Source organism: Mytilus trossulus, unplaced genomic scaffold (assembly GCF_036588685.1).
Source record: "Mytilus trossulus isolate FHL-02 unplaced genomic scaffold, PNRI_Mtr1.1.1.hap1 h1tg000398l__unscaffolded, whole genome shotgun sequence".
In the NCBI taxonomy this organism is placed as follows: Eukaryota; Metazoa; Mollusca; class Bivalvia; order Mytilida; family Mytilidae; genus Mytilus; species Mytilus trossulus.
Genome location: NW_026963347.1, coordinates 374,238 through 393,647, shown reverse-complemented (window position 1 = coordinate 393,647; position 19,410 = coordinate 374,238). Strand labels below are relative to the sequence as shown.

General features: G+C 31.8%; 1 protein-coding gene across 7 annotated transcripts in view; it reads right to left on the bottom strand.

Annotated features, from left to right (window-relative positions):
* LOC134702108 (uncharacterized) overlaps positions 1-19,410 on the bottom strand; it is a 38,799-nt gene that overhangs the window by 9,896 nt on the left and 9,493 nt on the right. For 6 of the 7 annotated variants that reach the window (XR_010104323.1, XM_063563198.1, XM_063563199.1 and 3 more), the window contains exons 4-14: positions 18,392-18,487; positions 16,557-16,664; positions 14,884-14,979; positions 13,037-13,144; positions 11,268-11,378; positions 8,616-8,708; positions 6,288-6,558; positions 4,660-4,781; positions 3,958-4,163; positions 2,835-2,956; positions 886-1,021 (exon numbers count right to left, since the gene is read on the bottom strand). Coding sequence is in view for 6 of the 7 variants with exons in the window: in XM_063563198.1 (XP_063419268.1) it covers positions 886-1,021; positions 2,835-2,956; positions 3,958-4,163; positions 4,660-4,781; positions 6,288-6,558; positions 8,616-8,708; positions 11,268-11,378; positions 13,037-13,144; positions 14,884-14,979; positions 16,557-16,664; positions 18,392-18,487 (1,469 nt within the window). In the remaining variant the exon portion in view is untranslated. The remainder of the gene's footprint in view (positions 1-885; positions 1,022-2,834; positions 2,957-3,957; positions 4,164-4,659; positions 4,782-6,287; positions 6,559-8,615; positions 8,709-11,267; positions 11,379-13,036; positions 13,145-14,883; positions 14,980-16,556; positions 16,665-18,391; positions 18,488-19,410) is intronic. The other variant, XM_063563203.1, reaches the window with a different exon arrangement.

Here is a 19,410-nt window from a genome sequence, read left to right as displayed (position 1 = left end):
TACATTTCAAGTTGATAAGACTTCATCTTCATCAACAACTACCTTAACCAGAAATTTAACCCTTAAGTGGGACAGATGGATGAACAAACACACAGACCAGAAAACATAATGCTCATAAATGGGGCATAAAAACAACTTTTAAGCCAGATTCCTTTACAGAACAAGTGTCTTAATCACTACTATTGAAGACAAAGTGTAGAGGTTTCAAATGTATCTCTAGAGAGAGAGAGAATATTGCATCAGTACTGATTTTTATAGTCAATCTGTTCATTTGTGTTATCCTCTATATCAAGAGAATACTAAATTATATGTTGTTTCTAAAATATAAAGCTTATTCAACCTCTGAAAATCTGCAAAAAGGACTCTATTCTAATGTCAATAAACTAGCTCATATCTGCAATACTAATGGACATTTTGGAATTTCAACTTTTCAAATATATTGATCTTAATCCTACACATTTGTACAATCTGTATCTACATTATAAAACAATTGAAAAATGGATAATAATCATTATTATGAACATCAATTCAGTATTATCATTTTTGACGCAATTACCCTTTCCAGATGTCACACTACTTACAGATATATGTAAATAACTTTTTAAAGTTGTGCATGCCTTATCAAATGATCAATATTGTTTAATTTGATATATTTTTTAGTTTTGGCAATTTGGTAGAAATATTGAACATTATTGTAGACCATAACAATCACTTTGGTGAATTCAATGTTTTACCTTTTACCTTTACCTAACAATTATCAAGCCAAATTTAAAATTCATAATTATGGGATTTTAAAAGAAAAAAAACCTGATTAAAACTTGATCATGACTTACTGATCATCTCATATCTTATTACTTGGATAATTGACAATGTACAACTGTATACCTTTGGTCTTGTCCATCCCTTAAAGTGTGGAATGTTAGTCTTTGACTGATCCATTCCATCAATGATAATACTCATCACTTCCTTTGACTTCATACATGCTTCGTCTTTCTTCTTGTAATAGTCTCTTCTTTCACTCCTATAAAAAAATAAGCATTTGCTTCAAAATCAGTTATATATTCATGATATTGGATCTTAACTATTTTTGCATTTAGTTTGGTTTGTATGCTGTAGTTGAAAGTGGAATCAAGGGAATGTACTACAAAATTGATGGTTGCATACAAATATATTGCTTAAACACATCTATAACAAATTCTAATATGACGTTCTTCTTTAGCTTTGGGTACAAAGGCATGTTCTTATTCGAATAGAACATGGGCTGCACATGATTGACGTCACAATTGAAATTGAAACGTCAGATGAATTTTGAACAACATCAGAGATCAAAATGGTGCTGCGTTGGTGCTGCTCGCTAGGAAATTAGGGAGTTCGTGTTGTTTATTCTTTAGTTTTCTATGTTGTGTCATGTGTACTATTGTTTTCTGTTTGTCTTTTTCATTTTTAGCCATGGCGTTGTCAGTTTGTTTTAGATTTATGAGTTTGACTGTCCCTTTGGTATCTTTCGTCCCTCTTTTAGATAAAAACATTCTAAGAGTAAGTTTAAATGTTTCTGTTCTTTTTTTATTGATAAACTGTGGATTTTTCTATAAAGTTTTTGATCATCAAATCAAAATGGTGACATTTCGAGCGTCTACTGTAGGTCCGCTTCAAAGTACAAAAATTTAAAATATTACTATTAGAATCGAAATAATTCTATCATGCCATGCTCTATGCTCATTTTAAAATGGGTAGGCATTGTATTTGTAAACATTTAATACCTGGCTTACGCTCGGCATTAAGATATTAACAAATATAATGCCTACCAATGTTAAAATGAGCATAGAGCATGGCATGATCGAATTATTTCTTAAATATTGGAGAGGAAATCACAAATGTCATGTGAAATCAAATTAAAGTAGAGGCTCCGCCGTGTTGACTTATGTCTATAAATGTGTGATTGATTGTAAAGTGTTCTCATTAAAAATCGAGCAAAAAAAAAAAAAAGAGGCTGTCAGAATGACAGCAAAGCAAATGTTTTAACAATTTCTTGTGTCCTGTCATTCTCAATATCACAAAGACCATAACTCATGAACTGTTAAAGTGGAAATAGCCTATATTTAACTTGACATCCATTTTGTCATCAGTAGCAAAGTAGCAAAAGTTTTTTTTGTCAAATGTAGTCCAATTTAAGAGACATTTATATACTTAAACTATTCATTTTGTTTTTAAACTAACACAGGTGAAACTGCGAACTACTGCTCACTGATGATACCCCCACCGCAAGTGAATATTATTAATAGTTAAAAATATGCAAATGTTCAGTAAACAGGAAGTTATCTAGTGATGAATCTGAAAAAGCATCACACGGTATAGCTGACTTATACATGTTATATAAACCCTGAGACCAAATTTCAGAAATCCTTGTATTGTAGTTCCTGAGAAAAATGTGACAAAATTTTCAACTTGGCTATCATGTGTAAAATCAAACAAGTGTTCGGTAAACAGGAAGTTGTCGAGCAATGAATCTGAAAACTCATCACACAGTATAGCTGACTTATATAAACCCTGAAACCAAATTTCAGAAATCCTTGTATTGTAGTTCCTGAGAAAAATGCTTCAAAAAATATACATGGGACGGACGGACTTACGAACTGACGGAAGGATGGACAGACAGAGGTAAAACAGTATACCCCCTTTTTTTATTTACTTTTTAAATTGTTATTTGGATGGAGAGTTGTCTCATTGGCACTCACACCACATCTTCCTATATTCCTATAAAAAGAAATGTGAATTGTATCACATAAGTTTTGGTTCAAGGGATTCAGATTCAATGTTCAGTTGAATAACATTACCTTTGTCTATCAAGGTGAACTTTTAAATCTTTTTTCAGCTGATCTTTTTTAACAGCATCTTTTAATTTATGCATCTCCATTTTAACCTTCATGCATATGTCACAAGGATTTATATTCTTTGTCTAAAAAGATAAAAGTATTCTTAAAGTAGATGAGATTATTCGATCAGATATGTCCAAGTTTTGGAATTAAAAGATACTGAATCACTCAACTGTAATATTTTGTATATCAATGATTATTTTTTTGCTATTTTAATGATAACAAATATGCACACGCTATTTTTATTTTCTTAAAATTATAGTTTTTAGTTGTTTTTTTATAATTAGCCTTCAATACACTGTTCAATGATATCTGCCAGCTACACATGTACCCCTTACAATCATTCCATACACCAAATATAGTAGACCTATTGCATACAGTATAAGAAAAACAGACCAAAACACAAAAACTTAACTATAACCACTGAACCATGAAAATGAGGTCAAAGTCAGATGAAACCTGCTAGTTGGACATATACACCTTAAAGTCCTTCCATACACCAAATATACAAGATATATTGCTTATAGTATCTGAGATATGGACTTGACTACCAAAACTTAACCTTGTTCACTGATCCATTAAATGAAGTCGAGGTCAAGTGAAAACTGTCTGACGGCCATGAGGACCTTGCAAGGTACTCAAATACCAAATATAGTCACCCTATTACTTATAATAAGAGAGAATTCAACATTACAAAAAATATTAACTTTTTTTTCAAGTAGTTACTGAACCATGAAAATGAGGTCAAGGACATTGGACATGTGACTGACGGAAACTTCTCAACATGAGGCATCCATATACAAAGTATGACTATGACGCACCCAGGTCTTCCACCTTCTAAAATATAAAGCTTTTAAGAAATTAGCTAACACAGCTGCTGTAGCCGCTGCTGGATCACTATCCCTATGTCGAGCTTTCTGGCAGGCGCGACAAAAATCATAATAACTCAGTTTAAATATGAGGCATATACATGTATATGACAGTTTGTAACTTTACTTTATCAATAGAACAATCAATTCTTTTTTTTTAAAAAGGTTCAAATATGCTTTCCTTCCAGTTTATGAATAAAAGATCAATTATTTACCTTAACAAAACTAACAATTTTCTCAAAATTTTCTGAAAAAAGTTGATAAAAACGTCTTTCTTTTATGCAAAGTCCAGGTATAGATCTGTACTCATCATACATATACTTTATATTAATGCAATCTGGCAATAGCATTACATCTCTTTCAGGGCTTGGATCTCCATACTCATCTATAAAATTGTCCATAAATGCTACAGCGTGAAGACCTATAATAAAATAAAATACAAATTGTTGAAAAATTGATATATCTATTTTAAGTATTAATCCAAAAAGCAATATTCAACTAGTAAATTGTTTTATTTATTACTTTTAATCAATAATTTACAATGGACAAATCGATATAGAAATCTTCAGAAAAATTCAAAAAGGTTAGCATGGATCTTTACATCATAGACCAAAATTTGACTGCATTTGACCCCTATGTTCTATTTTAAGTAACGACGGCCATGTTTTTTGAAGGATCAAAAATCGAAGCACACACTTTGTGCAGGATAATCTAAGGAACAATCATGCTAAGTTTCATTCAAATCCATTCGGTAGTTTCAGAGGAGAAGATGTTTGAAAAATTGTTAACAACGACAGACGACAACGACGTTGACTACGACGACGACGACGGACGCCAAGTGATGAGAAAAGCTCACATGGCCTTTTAGGCCAGGTGAGCTAAAAATAACTATACATGCTATATACACAAAATCAAACCTTTGACATTATGATAATGGGTTTTCCTCACTTTCTCTACCACCATTATGTCTTTCTTCAAAAGTTTAAATATCCTGTAGTAAGTGGCAAGACTAATACCCAACAGATCAGTCCATTTCCTCCTGTAAAAAAAATCACCATATAAAAAGCTGATACAATAATCAACTAATACTTTAATATATTTTTTTATTTCAACCACAGTTCTGTATCTGTCATGTTAATGGAATCAGTATCCGAAGGAAATGTTATCCTTTATTTGTGCTTTTATACAACAAGTTTTACCCTGCAGCTCAATACTAAATAACACCTCTGCTTCAAATAAAAACAATGAGGAAGTCTAAAAAATTAGCCAAGGGATACCCCAATATAAAAACAAACAGGTTAGGTCCTAAAATTGAAATGTTAGTATATTAAACAGTTAGAATAATAGTATTTAGGACTTTATCCATAAATAAATGCAGATTACATGGCAACTTTATTAATAGTCCATAGAAAAACATATTCATTTGGATCATAAAAATAAACAGGTTGGGGCCTAATATTGAAATGTTAGTAAATTAAACAGTTAGAATAATAGTATTTAGGACTTTATCCAGAAATAAATGCAGATTACATGGCAACTTCATAAATAGTCCATAGTAAGACATACAAAAGCTTTTGGAAGCAAGTGTTGATTGGATTGTAAAAAGTCATTTGAACATCTGAACTCCTCTGACATGGAATATCTTCAGATCAATAATCTGTTCTTCTACATTATAATTTATTATATTTAACATTAAAATGCCATAGTTTGATTGGCTAATACAAGGGTGTTAATTGACTCTATCACATGGCTGAGCGGGTGACAATTTTTTAAATGTCACCCTTTTGTCTAGACCAATCAAAAATCGACAATTCAAAGGACAATGAATTGAATTTACTTCAAGTAACTAAAGACAATGCCTAAGTTCTACATTTTGGCACAGATTTTATTATTTGACTGTAAAAATTTAAAAAAACGAAACATTTTGCTCCACTTCTGTTGATATTTCTAATACCTGTTACATTTTTACCCCTTAAAAAGCATTGTCAATTTTGGCTTCGCTGTGGTTGACAATGTTTTCTTGAGGTAGCAATCTGCTCTATCATCCTCTCAACTCTGTGTTATTCATATAATGACATAATTAGTTTGTTTTGTAAACAATGCTGTGTTCTAATTGGCAAAACATAGATCGACAAATGCACACAAACTTACTGTTCTATCTGGGTTTTTTTTCATTTGTATCCTAATAAATAAATCCTACTAGAAATAAATTAGCTAAATTTGATTAATATGAAAATAATATGTGCATTATTCATTAGGGCATTTAGGGAGGAAACAGGAACAGCCAAACATATCTAAGGAATTTTGTATACTTCAACCTATAAAGATATCATATTTGTCCTACTAGAAATAAAATAATCCCTTCACATCATGCTTAATGTTCATTTAACATGGGAAGACATTATATTTTATAATATTTACACACCACTAATGTCAAATGAATGTTCAGAGTAATTTGAGTAAAATGGACAAATATAAAGCCTACCCATTTTTAAATTAGCTTAGAGCGTGACATAAAGGAATTATTTCTTAATTATCAACTTACATACAAATTATTTTTCCATGGAAATGGTGTTTCCTATCCTTTTTTTTATCTTTATACATGGTATTCCTCATTAATTCAAGGATCTTTGTTGATCGTTTTTCACCTTGTCTATAACCTTGTAAATCAGATCTTATATGTTGGACTCTATAAATGATATTTTCATCTTGAAAAAGTGCTTCACTGCACTGCTGTTTACATAAACATGGACTTATAAGGTCGCCTCTGATTTTGTCAGGAAAAAGTTGATAAGCTTCTCTGTTAACTGGAATTTCTGCAAAGTCACAAAAGTCAATTTATAAAGTATTCATAATGTCAATATCCATCCTTTCATCAAGATTCAAAAGAAGTGCAATCTTAAATGTAAAACAGTTTAATTTTAACAATGCTAATCATAATATCACCATGATCACAAGAGAAGGAATGTCTCTTTCTATATCAAGGCATACACAGATATGTGGAATGGGTCACTTTTTGGATATGCCAAATATTTGAATGGAGTGCAATTAATTTTAATTGGCCTTTATTATATATATAAGCTAAAGAAAGTAACCAATAAATGTTTCATCCAATTATCTTTTATACATAATAAGAACCAAATCGATTCATTTTTTAACAAGAAAATGTGTCCACAGTACACTGATGCCCTTCTTTCAGTATCATTTTTAATGTTTACTAAACAATGCAAATGGGGTCAAAACCCTAATTTTGCATGCAAATTAGAAAGATCATATCATAAGCAATATGTTTACTATGATCAAAGTTTTGTGACTTCAGCTTCACCCTAATCTACCTTCGCCAAAAACATTAACTTGATTAAGGATCATGAGTATGGATGGATAGAAGGACGATCGGACGAGCAGATAGACACAAAGACTTAAGAACCATGGTTTCCATGTTCTATTTTAGGCTGAGTATAAACAAGAGGCTCTCAAGAGCCTGAATGGCTCACCTTAATTTTTTTGGTTAAATCTCTCATCAATGATTATTTTGGCTTTTCAATTTATTTAAATGTTCTTTGAATCGTCCTATTTTCTTCAAAAGCAAAAAAAAAAATGTTCTCCTATGTTCTATTTTAGCCATAGGAGCTATGTTTCTTGACATACAAGGAAATGAAATATAAAATTTATACTAGATACTCTGAAACTCATTTAGCCTAAGTTTAGCTGAAATTGATACAGCAGTTTCAAAGGAGAAGATTTTTTAAAGTAAGTCAACATGATGAACAAATTGTGAAAAAAGTCTTAAAAGGGCGATAACTTCTTAAGGGGTCAATTGACAATTTTAGTCAAATTGACTTATTTGTAGATCTTACTTTGCTTAACATTTTTGCTATTAACAGTTTATCTGTACCTATAATAATATTCAAGATAATAACCAAAAACTGCAATTTTTTTTTTAAATCATCATTTCAAGGGCATTATACCTGAAAAACCAGTTAGCCAATTCGGCTGAAAATTTCAAGACAGGTAGACCCTGGCCTAATAAATACTTTAACTTCTTGTCTTATTTGCTCTAAATGCTGGAGTTTTTGAGATATAAGCCAAAAACTGCATTTTACCCTGTGTTCTATTTTTAGCCATGACGGCAATGTTTTTTGACGAAATAGATAATAAAACACAAACTTTATTTTATACACCCTACTGATCATTCAGTTGAAGTTTGGTTGAATTTGGTTGAGTAGTTTTAGAGGAGAAGATTTTTTAAAGTTAGCAAATATGATGAACAAATTGTGAAAAATTGTCTTTAAAGGACAAAAAAACCTTAACGGGTCAATTGACAATTTTGGTCATATTAACTTATTTGTAGATCTTACTTTGCTGATCATTTTTGCTGTTAACAGTTTATCTTTATCTATAATAATATTCAAGATAATGACCAAAAACTGCAAAATTTCCTTAAAATTACCAATTAAGTGGCAGCAACCCATTGTTTTGATTCATCTGAAAATTTCAGGGCTGATAGATCTTGACCTAATGAATGCTTTAACCCCATGTCAGATTTCCTCTAAATGCTTTCGTTTTTGAGATATAAGCCAAAAACTGCATTTGACCCCTATGTTCTATTTTAAGTAACGGTGGCCATGTTTTTTGAAGGATCAAAAATCGAAGCACAAACTAAGGAACAATCATGCTAAGTTTCATCCAAATCCATTCAGTAGTTTCAGAGGAGAAGATGTTTGAAAAATTGTTAACGACGACATACAACGATGACGACGGACGCCAAGTGATCAGAAAAGCTCACATTTCCTTTTAGGAAAGGTGAGCTAAAAATTGGTAAAGCTATAAATCCAGAAAAGATCATGACATTATTACAAAATGGATGTCTTACCATCTACATAAGACTGCACACAAGAAGATGTATTACTATCATCCTCATCATCATCATCCATGTCATCATCGTTATTCTCATCAATGCTATTATCTGTAAATGGTAATGAAATACAAAAAATATATTTTAGAAGAAATCTATTTGTATTTAAGAAAATTACATTAATTACATACATGAAAAGAAGGTAAGAATGTGTAGATTGACAAAACTGTTTTACATATCCATGGTCACTGTGTTAAAATTCAGTTGTTCTTTGAAATTATCCTAGTGATGTGACAGTACAAGATAATAGTTTTAATATGTTTGTGAAAAGTATTTTAATGAAAATTCTGAAGTGAACAGAAGGATTGAATTATTTCATCCTAAAAAGAGTTATGAATAGTTTACAGTCAAACCTGTAAATTATGGTCACCCTCAGAAGAGAACTTAAAGAACATGAAGAAAGGTGTATTGAAAAGAGTTTCAAAAGGCATAGTTGTAGCTTACATTATCATGTAAAAAAACTAATTTTTAAATCCTTCCAAATTGTTTTGAACTAATGGAACAGGAATTTGTCCAACTATTTAAAAAAAAATATCTAAGAACATCAAAGTACATTTTATACTTGATTAAACTGAAAAGTTGACTCTATCGTTTTAAAGTGTACAGAACAATTCAGTTTTTAACACTATCTTTTCCATAGGACATGGGGTTCTCAACTGACCTAAGTTTTTTACCTTGACCTATGATCTTCAGAGTTCTGTATAGTGGCAGATCCAGAAATGTTCATAAATGGGGTCCCACTGACTGCTTAAAAGGGGAACCCTCCAGTCATGCTTCAATGATTCCCTTTATAATCAACCAAGTTTTTACCACAAAAAGGGGGGCATGACCCCTGACAAACCCTTTAAATCTGCCTCTGTCTGCATACATATTGACACACCTTCTGGTGTAAGTGAATAAACATGTGAAGACACAATATTTTATGGAAGGATAGACTTATCACTGCAGGGTGACCAAAGTGTCGAACCTTAATTATTGAGTGGACAGAGAACAGAGAAATGGAAGAATTGCAAAGTCTAATTGTACTGTGACAAGACCGTTTAATATATATATATAGAAAAAAATATACATTATCTTTGAATCAGTTGAGGTCTGGAGCTGGCATGTCAGTAACTGCTAGTATTCTTTTGTTAATTTATGTATCATTATCATTTTGTTTAGTTTCTTTTGTTACCTATATTCTGACATTTGTCTCAACGGTCTTCTTTTGAACTGAGTTTTACTGTGTGTATTGTTGTGTTTCGGTTTTTCTACATTGGGAAGAGGTATAGGGGAGGGTTGAGATCTCAAAAAAACACATTTAACCCAACATAATTTTTGCGTCTGTACCAAGTCAGGAGCTTAATGGCATTTTCTTAGTCTTCTACGATTTATACTTTTAGTTTCTTGTAAATATTTTCGAGTTTAGTATGATTTTCATTATAACTAAACTAGTATACATTTTGTTTAGGGGCCCACTAAAGCACTCCTCTGGGTGGGGGAGTTTCTTGCTGCATTAAAGACCCATTAGTGGCCCTTGGCTGTTGTCTGCTCTTTGGTTGGGTTGTTGTCTATTTGACACATTCCCAATTTCCATTTTTAATTTTATAGAGATTTCAATGTTTGCCTGTCCACATGAAAATCAGAGAAAGACAATCTGATGGACATCAACATTGCTTATAAGTTCAAAGTCACTGGACCAATAATGAGTGCTTTTTATATAAATATGAAACTTATTCATAACAACTATTTGTTTTGATTGCCGGTGGACAAGACATGCAAGATAACCATAAGAATTTAAGTTAATTAGTTTATCATACTGTATTTCTATTTGATAAAATAATACTAATTGTAACATAATAAAGCATTTTTCCTTTGAATTTTTTATGTGATAATTTGCTTAATAGTTCGTTTTTTGAAAATACATAGTTTAATAAAAAGATTGATATGTTATTCCATTAAAAACAATCATGACGTACTTTGTCCTTCCAACTTCATGTAGATAGGTAGAGCTTTGACTGAGGTTTAATCTGATATTTTGTATGTTAAACCATGATTTAAACTCCGCTATTTTGTTACGTCTCCATGTGATTGACAATTTAAATGCACAAGGACAAGAATTTCGCTTATTTTACAAATAGGATTTCTACTTTCCGTCACTGACTTAATAATTTTAACAAAATTTTTAGACACACCTCTTACAACTCGGGTGGGTAGGGGGCGGCGGTTAATACAAATATTAGTATTGCAATTAAATTTTGTCGGGGAAAATCTTTTTTTTTTAAAGATTTTTTTATGACAAATCAGAGCCGGAATAATTTGCTCTAAAATTTCACAGGCCCCCAAAAAATCAGATGGTATGTGCCTTAGAAGAACCCTAGTTGCTCAATTCAAAAAACTAACTTTTTGTCATAACGGATGTGCTGTATTCCCAACTGGATCTGTTTCCTCTTGCGCGTGCTAAGCAGCGGGCTAAAAATAGGATAAAAAATCACCAGGCCACTTTTGAATGATGTTACAAAACATATACACCAGGCCTTACTCATTAACATATATTTAAACAAACTCATCCTGCGGATTCATTGTTTAAATATGTTAACTCGTAAATAGTTTGGTATATATAATACTTACCATTTGATAATCCACCATCCTCTATCATTGCTGAACATGCTGAATCTGTGTCATCATTATCATCATTACCAATGTTATCATCAGAGTCCAAAAATGGAGTTAAATCAAATACTTGTAAATAAAGAAAAATAAAAAACTTACAATTTAACCATTCTGTTTAAAGTGACATGAATAAGTAAGCAAAATTTCCATTATGCCATGATATAGACAAGATATTGAGTAATATTCATTTTCTACATTGTAAAATAAATATATAATAGTAGAATAGTCACTTCAATGCAGCTTTTCTCAAAATATGACATACAATTAAACAAATATATTATAAAGCTTAGGGATATGAATTTATTTGCAGAATCTAAACATTACATTGCTATAAAACCAAACAAAGAGTGCAGACACTAAGATGCCTGTCCTGCTATGCTAAACTTTATTAAATTCTAGTGTTTTTTAAAGTCTTCGAGATCAATGTGTATCTGTATAGTTATTCATCCTCTTATAGACTTTCAGAAAATATCATTTGGGAGTAGTGAGCTAAAATTCATGTATATAAAAACATTTTTAAAACAATCAGTGAAGCATAAAGGCCAAGAACAAAGGTCATAGATGCCAGCAGAAATGTCTTATTATAAAGCACCTGTACACAAGATACATGTATGAAGTACCATTTGACAGAGTTTCTGGAAATCTCTTTTCCCTAGTGGTCCTTCATGTCCTTAATGAAAACCTGTTGGTCCTCATTTTTAATTCAGTCTCCTATGATGGAACTCATCTAATTATTTTGTCATATTAATAACAAGAGAGTGCACATGCTGAAATGTCTTGCCTTCTCTACTAATCATTGATATCATGTTGGTAGTCCAAAATATAAACCTTTACTACAACTATCATATAAACTTAACATGATCCAAAAAAATGAGATCAAAGTTATATAAATCAATAAAGAAATACATGTACACCTTACAATCATTCAATACACTAAGTATAGTCCTGATACATGTGATAGTTGACCTATTACTTATAGTTTCTTAGAAACAGACTTAACCATGAAAACTAAACATTGATTAATGAACCATGAAATTAGGGTCAAGGTCAGATGAAACATGCCGGGCAGACCAGAGCAGCTTACAATTCTTCCATACAACAAATATAGTTAACTTATAGTTACTTATAGTTTAAAAAAACAGACCAAAATACAAAAACTTAACACAAAGCAATGAACTGTGAATATGAGGTCAAGGTCAAATAAAACCTGCCAAACTGACATGCACATCATAAAATATTCCCCTACACCAAATATAGTTGAAATATTTCTTTTCAACTGTCTCCCCTCAACATACTTTGGCAATATTCTTGTCATTAATACAACATACAAAAGCTCTACATTTACATGGACTTTTAACAAAGAATAAACTTATGTATTTAACAAAAAATCATGAATTAACTATAGGTGGTGTCAGGCAAATGTCTGTTTAACTGTAACAAACCATATGTAGGGAAAGTTCCATGTTGGACACCACCCCAACCGCAAGCTCTGGATCTGCAATTGATATATAAAAGTTTATGCAAAGGAGCTTTCAATGCCACAGGCATGACAGGCTGATTAGCAACTTTGAAACTTTTTTTCTGAAGGCAAAACATAAAGAACATACCATTCATGCCATTATATACCATTCTATTCTAAGATATAAGAAAACACAGTAAACAATAACAAGTGTGTCAATTTTGCATAATATCACATTTTCATCAACATAAAATAATACCACACTTACCATTTGATAATCCACCATTCTCAATCATTGCTGAATCTGTGTCATCATTATCATCATTACCAATGTTATCATCAGAGTCCAAAAATGGAGTTAAATCAAATACCTGTCCTGTAAATAAAACAAAAAAGTTCATTAAAACAACTTTGTTTTCATTGATCATGACACAAATGTGTGCACACACTGAAATGTCTCACCTTCTTTACTAACCATCTAACCATTGATATAAAGTTGATAGTCCTAATTATATAAATATAAAGCTTTACTACAACAATCACATAAACTTAACATGATCCAAGAAAATGAGGTCATAGTAATCAGTGTTCTCCTTTTTTCACTAAGGTAAGGTGGGTGTTTTGAAAAAAACACTTGCAACCGGGTGATTTTTTTTAACATTTTCAACCGGGTTTTATTTTTTTTCAGTTTTACTGTGGGTTGGTGTTACAAATAGAAGGATTAGTATTGTATTCACATTTAATGGAATTGAACCATTCTTCTGCTATCGCTGCTAGCCTTTCATTAAATGATTTGACAAATTAGTTTTGTGCATCTCGGATAGCAGATCATAATGGCTTTTGCAAGACTCCCTCCTCTGACGAAGTCTGCTCATGCATGGCCTTTCGAACCAAGTTTCTCTTGTGTTCCTTGCTTTAGTGCTGTATTTTTGGCAGAAAGAACAGTAATATCCTTCTGTGACGATTATCCATGATTTAAAGTCCTGTTCATATTTATCACCACCCCTCAAATGAGGGGTTACCTCTCCATGTAATGACTATCCCTTTTATGTAGGGTACATTTAAAGAGAAACAAACGAGGACATATTTGTTTCTGACCTTTTTATTATCATGGACACTCTTTTAGAAAAGTTTACTAAATAAAACGATTTCCCCCTTTTAAGCTAATTAATACATCTAAGTTTTTCTATTTTCTTCTTCAACAGTAATATGACCCCTTGCCTGATGGAGAGTCCCTTATTTAAGGGATATCCCTCATTTTGGGATTGTTCCCAACCTGTTTATCTTCGCGATCGCCTGTGTGCCTTTTCTGTTGTTTTGATACTTTTTTTTTCAATTTCAATTCAACTATCCGTTTTAGTTGACTTATATGGCTTAGAATTTCCTAATCACCATCGTCATCCGCCTTTCCATTCCCCCGATTGATAAAAAGAAAACATTGAAATTTAACGATCCGCCATTTTTTGTCAATGAAAACAAACTGCGAGGCGCGATTAGTATTTAAATGTTTACGGTGAGGAACCGAAAAAAGTCCGGAATTTGAAAAAAAGGCCGACCACCTCCTCAAATGGAAAGGTGGTCAGATTTGAAAAGAAAGTGGTCGGCACACCCGGCTTTAATGCCGAATGGAAAACACTGGTAATATATACCAAGAGAAATACATGTACACCTTACAATCATTCAAAAAACTAAATAGAGTTGACCTATTGCTTAAAGTTGATAATTTTCAACACACTACATCATTTGTGTACATATTACAACATTAGTATAAAAGTAATTCTCTAGCCATGTCAGTTTATCTTCCTGTTTCAGTGTACAACTATCATGATGCTGACTATGCAATTTAGTTAAAATGTGTGAACTATAACACTTATCTTAATAATGATTAAACCTAAATTCTAGCTTTATACATGTATTCTTATGAATACTAGGTTTCTCACTTCTTTCTACAAATGCTAACCAAACACTGGTTTCTGGGTCTGTATGAATTTTCTATTAAAATAAAACACCATACATGTCATACTAAGAAACATGCATGTAATGTAATTATACACATGTACTAACCATGCTAACTTTCAATCAGAGTAAAATAACACTAATCATTTTGCTAATTACCATTTGAAAATTCATCATTCTCAATTTTTCCTGAATCCGAATCTGTGCCATCATTATCATCAGATTCCAAAAATGGAGTTAAATCAAATCCTTGTCCTGTAAATATATACAATACAATTTTAAAATCTTAATCAGTACATCACATACTTTTTCCCGGGTACTTATTTTTCGTGATTTTGGTATTGTAGATATATTTGCATATACATGATGTAGGAATAGGCCAAATGAAAACTGTCTGACAGGCCAGAATCTAAACATTACATTGCTATAAAACCAAACAAAGAGTGCAGACACTAAGATGCCTGGCCTGCTATGCTAAACTTTATTAAATTCTAGTGTTTTTTAAAGTCTTCGAGATCAATGTGTATCTGTATAGTTATTCATCCTCTTATAGACTTTCAGAAAATATCATTTGGGAGTAGTGAGCTAAAATTCATGTATATAAAAACATTTTTAAAACAATCAGTGAAGCATAAAGGCCAAGAACAAAGGTCATAGATGCCAGCAGAAATGTCTTATTATAAAGCACCTGTACACAAGATACATGTATGAAGTACCATTTGACAGAGTTTCTGGAAATCTCTTTTCCCTAGTGGTCCTTCATGTCCTTAATGAAAACCTGTTGGTCCTCATTTTTAATTCAGTCTCCTATGATGGAACTCATCTAATTATTTTGTCATATTAATAACAAGAGAGTGCACATGCTGAAATGTCTTGCCTTCTCTACTAATCATTGATATCATGTTGGTAGTCCAAAATATAAACCTTTACTACAACTATCATATAAACTTAACATGATCCAAAAAAATGAGATCAAAGTTATATAAATCAATAAAGAAATACATGTACACCTTACAATCATTCAATACACTAAGTATAGTCCTGATACATGTGATAGTTGACCTATTACTTATAGTTTCTTAGAAACAGACTTAACCATGAAAACTAAACATTGATTAATGAACCATGAAATTAGGGTCAAGGTCAGATGAAACATGCCGGGCAGACCAGAGCAGCTTACAATTCTTCCATACAACAAATATAGTTAACTTATAGTTACTTATAGTTTAAAAAAACAGACCAAAATACAAAAACTAAACACAAAGCAATGAACCGTGAATATGAGGTCAAGGTCAAATAAAACCTGCCAAACTGACATGCACATCATAAAATATTCCCCTACACCAAATATAGTTGAAATATTTCTTTTCAACTGTCTCCCCTCAACATACTTTGACAATATTCTTGTCATTAATACAACATACAAAAGCTCTACATTTACATGGACTTTTAACAAAGAATAAACTTATGTATTTAACAAAAAATCATGAATTAACTATAGGTGGTGTCAGGCAAATGTCTGTTTAACTGTAACAAACCATATGTAGGGAAAGTTCCATGTTGGACAACACCCCAACCGCAAGCTCTGGATCTGCAATTGATATATAAAAGTTTATGCAAAGGAGCTTTCCATGCCACAGGCATGACAGGCTGATTAGCAACTTTGAAACTTTTTTTCTGAAGGCAAAACATAAAGAACATACCATTCATGCCATTATATACCATTCTATTCTAAGATATAAGAAAACACAGTAAACAATAACAAGTGTGTCAATTTTGCATAATCATGATAATATCACATTTTCATCAACATAAAATAATACCACACTTACCATTTGATAATCCACCATTCTCAATCATTGCTGAATCTGTGTCATCATTATCATCATTACCAATGTTATCATCAGAGTCCAAAAATGGAGTTAAATCAAATACCTGTCCTGTAAATAAAACAAAAAAGTTCATTAAAACAACTTTGTTTTCATTGATCATGACACAAATGTGTGCACACACTGAAATGTCTCACCTTCTTTACTAACCATCTAACCATTGATATAAAGTTGATAGTCCTAATTATATAAATATAAAGCTTTACTACAACAATCACATAAACTTAACATGATCCAAGAAAATGAGGTCATAGTAATCAGTGTTCTCCTTTTTTCACTAAGGTAAGGTGGGTGTTTTGAAAAAAACACTTGCAACCGGGTGATTTTTTTTAACATTTTCAACCGGGTTTTATTTTTTTTCAGTTTTACTGTGGGTTGGTGTTACAAATAGAAGGATTAGTATTGTATTCACATTTAATGGAATTGAACCATTCTTCTGCTATCGCTGCTAGCCTTTCATTAAATGATTTGACAAATTAGTTTTGTGCATCTCGGATAGCAGATCATAATGGCTTTTGCAAGACTCCCTCCTCTGACGAAGTCTGCTCATGCATGGCCTTTCGAACCAAGTTTCTCTTGTGTTCCTTGCTTTAGTGCTGTATTTTTGGCAGAAAGAACAGTAATATCCTTCTGTGACGATTATCCATGATTTAAAGTCCTGTTCATATTTATCACCACCCCTCAAATGAGGGGTTACCTCTCCATGTAATGACTATCCCTTTTATGTAGGGTACATTTAAAGAGAAACAAACGAGGACATATTTGTTTCTGACCTTTTCACTCTTTTAGAAAAGTTTACTAAATAAAACGATTTCCCCCTTTTAAGCTAATTAATACATCTAAGTTTTTCTATTTTCTTCTTCAACAGTAATATGACCCCTTGCCTGATGGAGAGTCCCTTATTTAAGGGATATCCCTCATTTTGGGATTGTTCCCAACCTGTTTATCTTCGCGATCGCCTGTGTGCCTTTTCTGTTGTTTTGATACTTTTTTTTTCAATTTCAATTCAACTATCCGTTTTAGTTGACTTATATGGCTTAGAATTTCCTAATCACCATCGTCATCTGCCTTTCCATTCCCCCGATTGATAAAAAGAAAACATTGAAATTTAACGATCCGCCATTTTTTGTCAATGAAAACAAACTGCGAGGCGCGATTAGTATTTAAATGTTTACGGTGCGGAACCGAAAAAAGTCCGGAATTTGAAAAAAAGGCCGACCACCTCCTCAAATGGAAAGGTGGTCAGATTTGAAAAGAAAGTGGTCGGCACACCCGGCTTAAATGCCGAATGGAAAACACTGGTAATATATACCAAGAGAAATACATGTACACCTTACAATCATTCAAAAAACTAAATAGAGTTGACCTATTGCTTAAAGTTGATAATTTTCAACACACTACATCATTTGTGTACATATTACAACATTAGTATAAAAGTAATTCTCTAGCCATGTCAGTTTATCTTCCTGTTTCAGTGTACAACTATCATGATGCTGACTATGCAATTTAGTTAAAATGTGTGAACTATAACACTTATCTTAATAATGATTAAACCTAAATTCTAGCTTTATACATGTATTCTTATGAATACTAGGTTTCTCACTTCTTTCTACAAATGCTAACCAAACACTGGTTTCTGGGTCTGTATGAATTTTCTATTAAAATAAAACACCATACATGTCATACTAAGAAACATGCATGTAATGTAATTATACACATGTACTAACCATGCTAACTTTCAATCAGAGTAAAATAACACTAATCATTTTGCTAATTACCATTTGAAAATTCATCATTCTCAATTTTTCCTGAATCCGAATCTGTGCCATCATTATCATCAGATTCCAAAAATGGAGTTAAATCAAATCCTTGTCCTGTAAATATATACAATACAATTTTAAAATCTTAATCAGTACATCACATACTTTTTCCCGGGTACTTATTTTTCGTGATTTTGGTATTGTAGATATATTTGCATATACATGATGTAGGAATAGGCCAAATGAAAACTGTCTGACAGGCCTTATTATGGACAAGACAAGACAAGACAAGACAAGACAAATACTTTATTAGAGTCTCACCTCAAAATTGACATACATTTATAAAATTAAAGTAATATTTAAAACAACATGAGCCACTCTAAAAAGAGTTGTGAGAGACTATAAAATTTCTACAAAACACATTATTATCTACAATTATATAAAATACCTTTTCTTTTTAATAATACATCATAGCAGATTTTGGCTAAAGAGTAACACACATTTTCATCAGTGAATAAAAATTTGAATTTATCATCATCAGACAAATTAACAAAATCACAATTAAAAGAGCTAGCATGTCTAAATAAAATAGCTCGTAAATCTGCATATACTGGGCAGTTAATTAAGACATGTTTCTCATCCTCAATAATGTTATTTTTCTTACATTGCTCATTAAAACATAATCTATTGTCAACCATAATGCCTTCATATCGGCCAGTTTCTATTCTCAGAGGTGCAACACCACATCTAAATTTAGCATATGCACTCTTATATTTTCCAGGCATATTAATACATAAATATTTTTCTCTATTAAAACATTGCTTAAACATTCTATACGTTCGCAATTTACTTCTTTCAATGTACATTAAGTCAGAGTACCACTTCTCTTTATATCTTCAAAAAGAATGGATCATGTAAGACACATGTATGCAAATAGCTAGTAAAGTATCCTACTGCTCATGATAACATGAACATTAACATTACAGAAAATTTTAACTTTTTTTCAAGTGGTCAATGAAACCATTTAAATTAGGTCA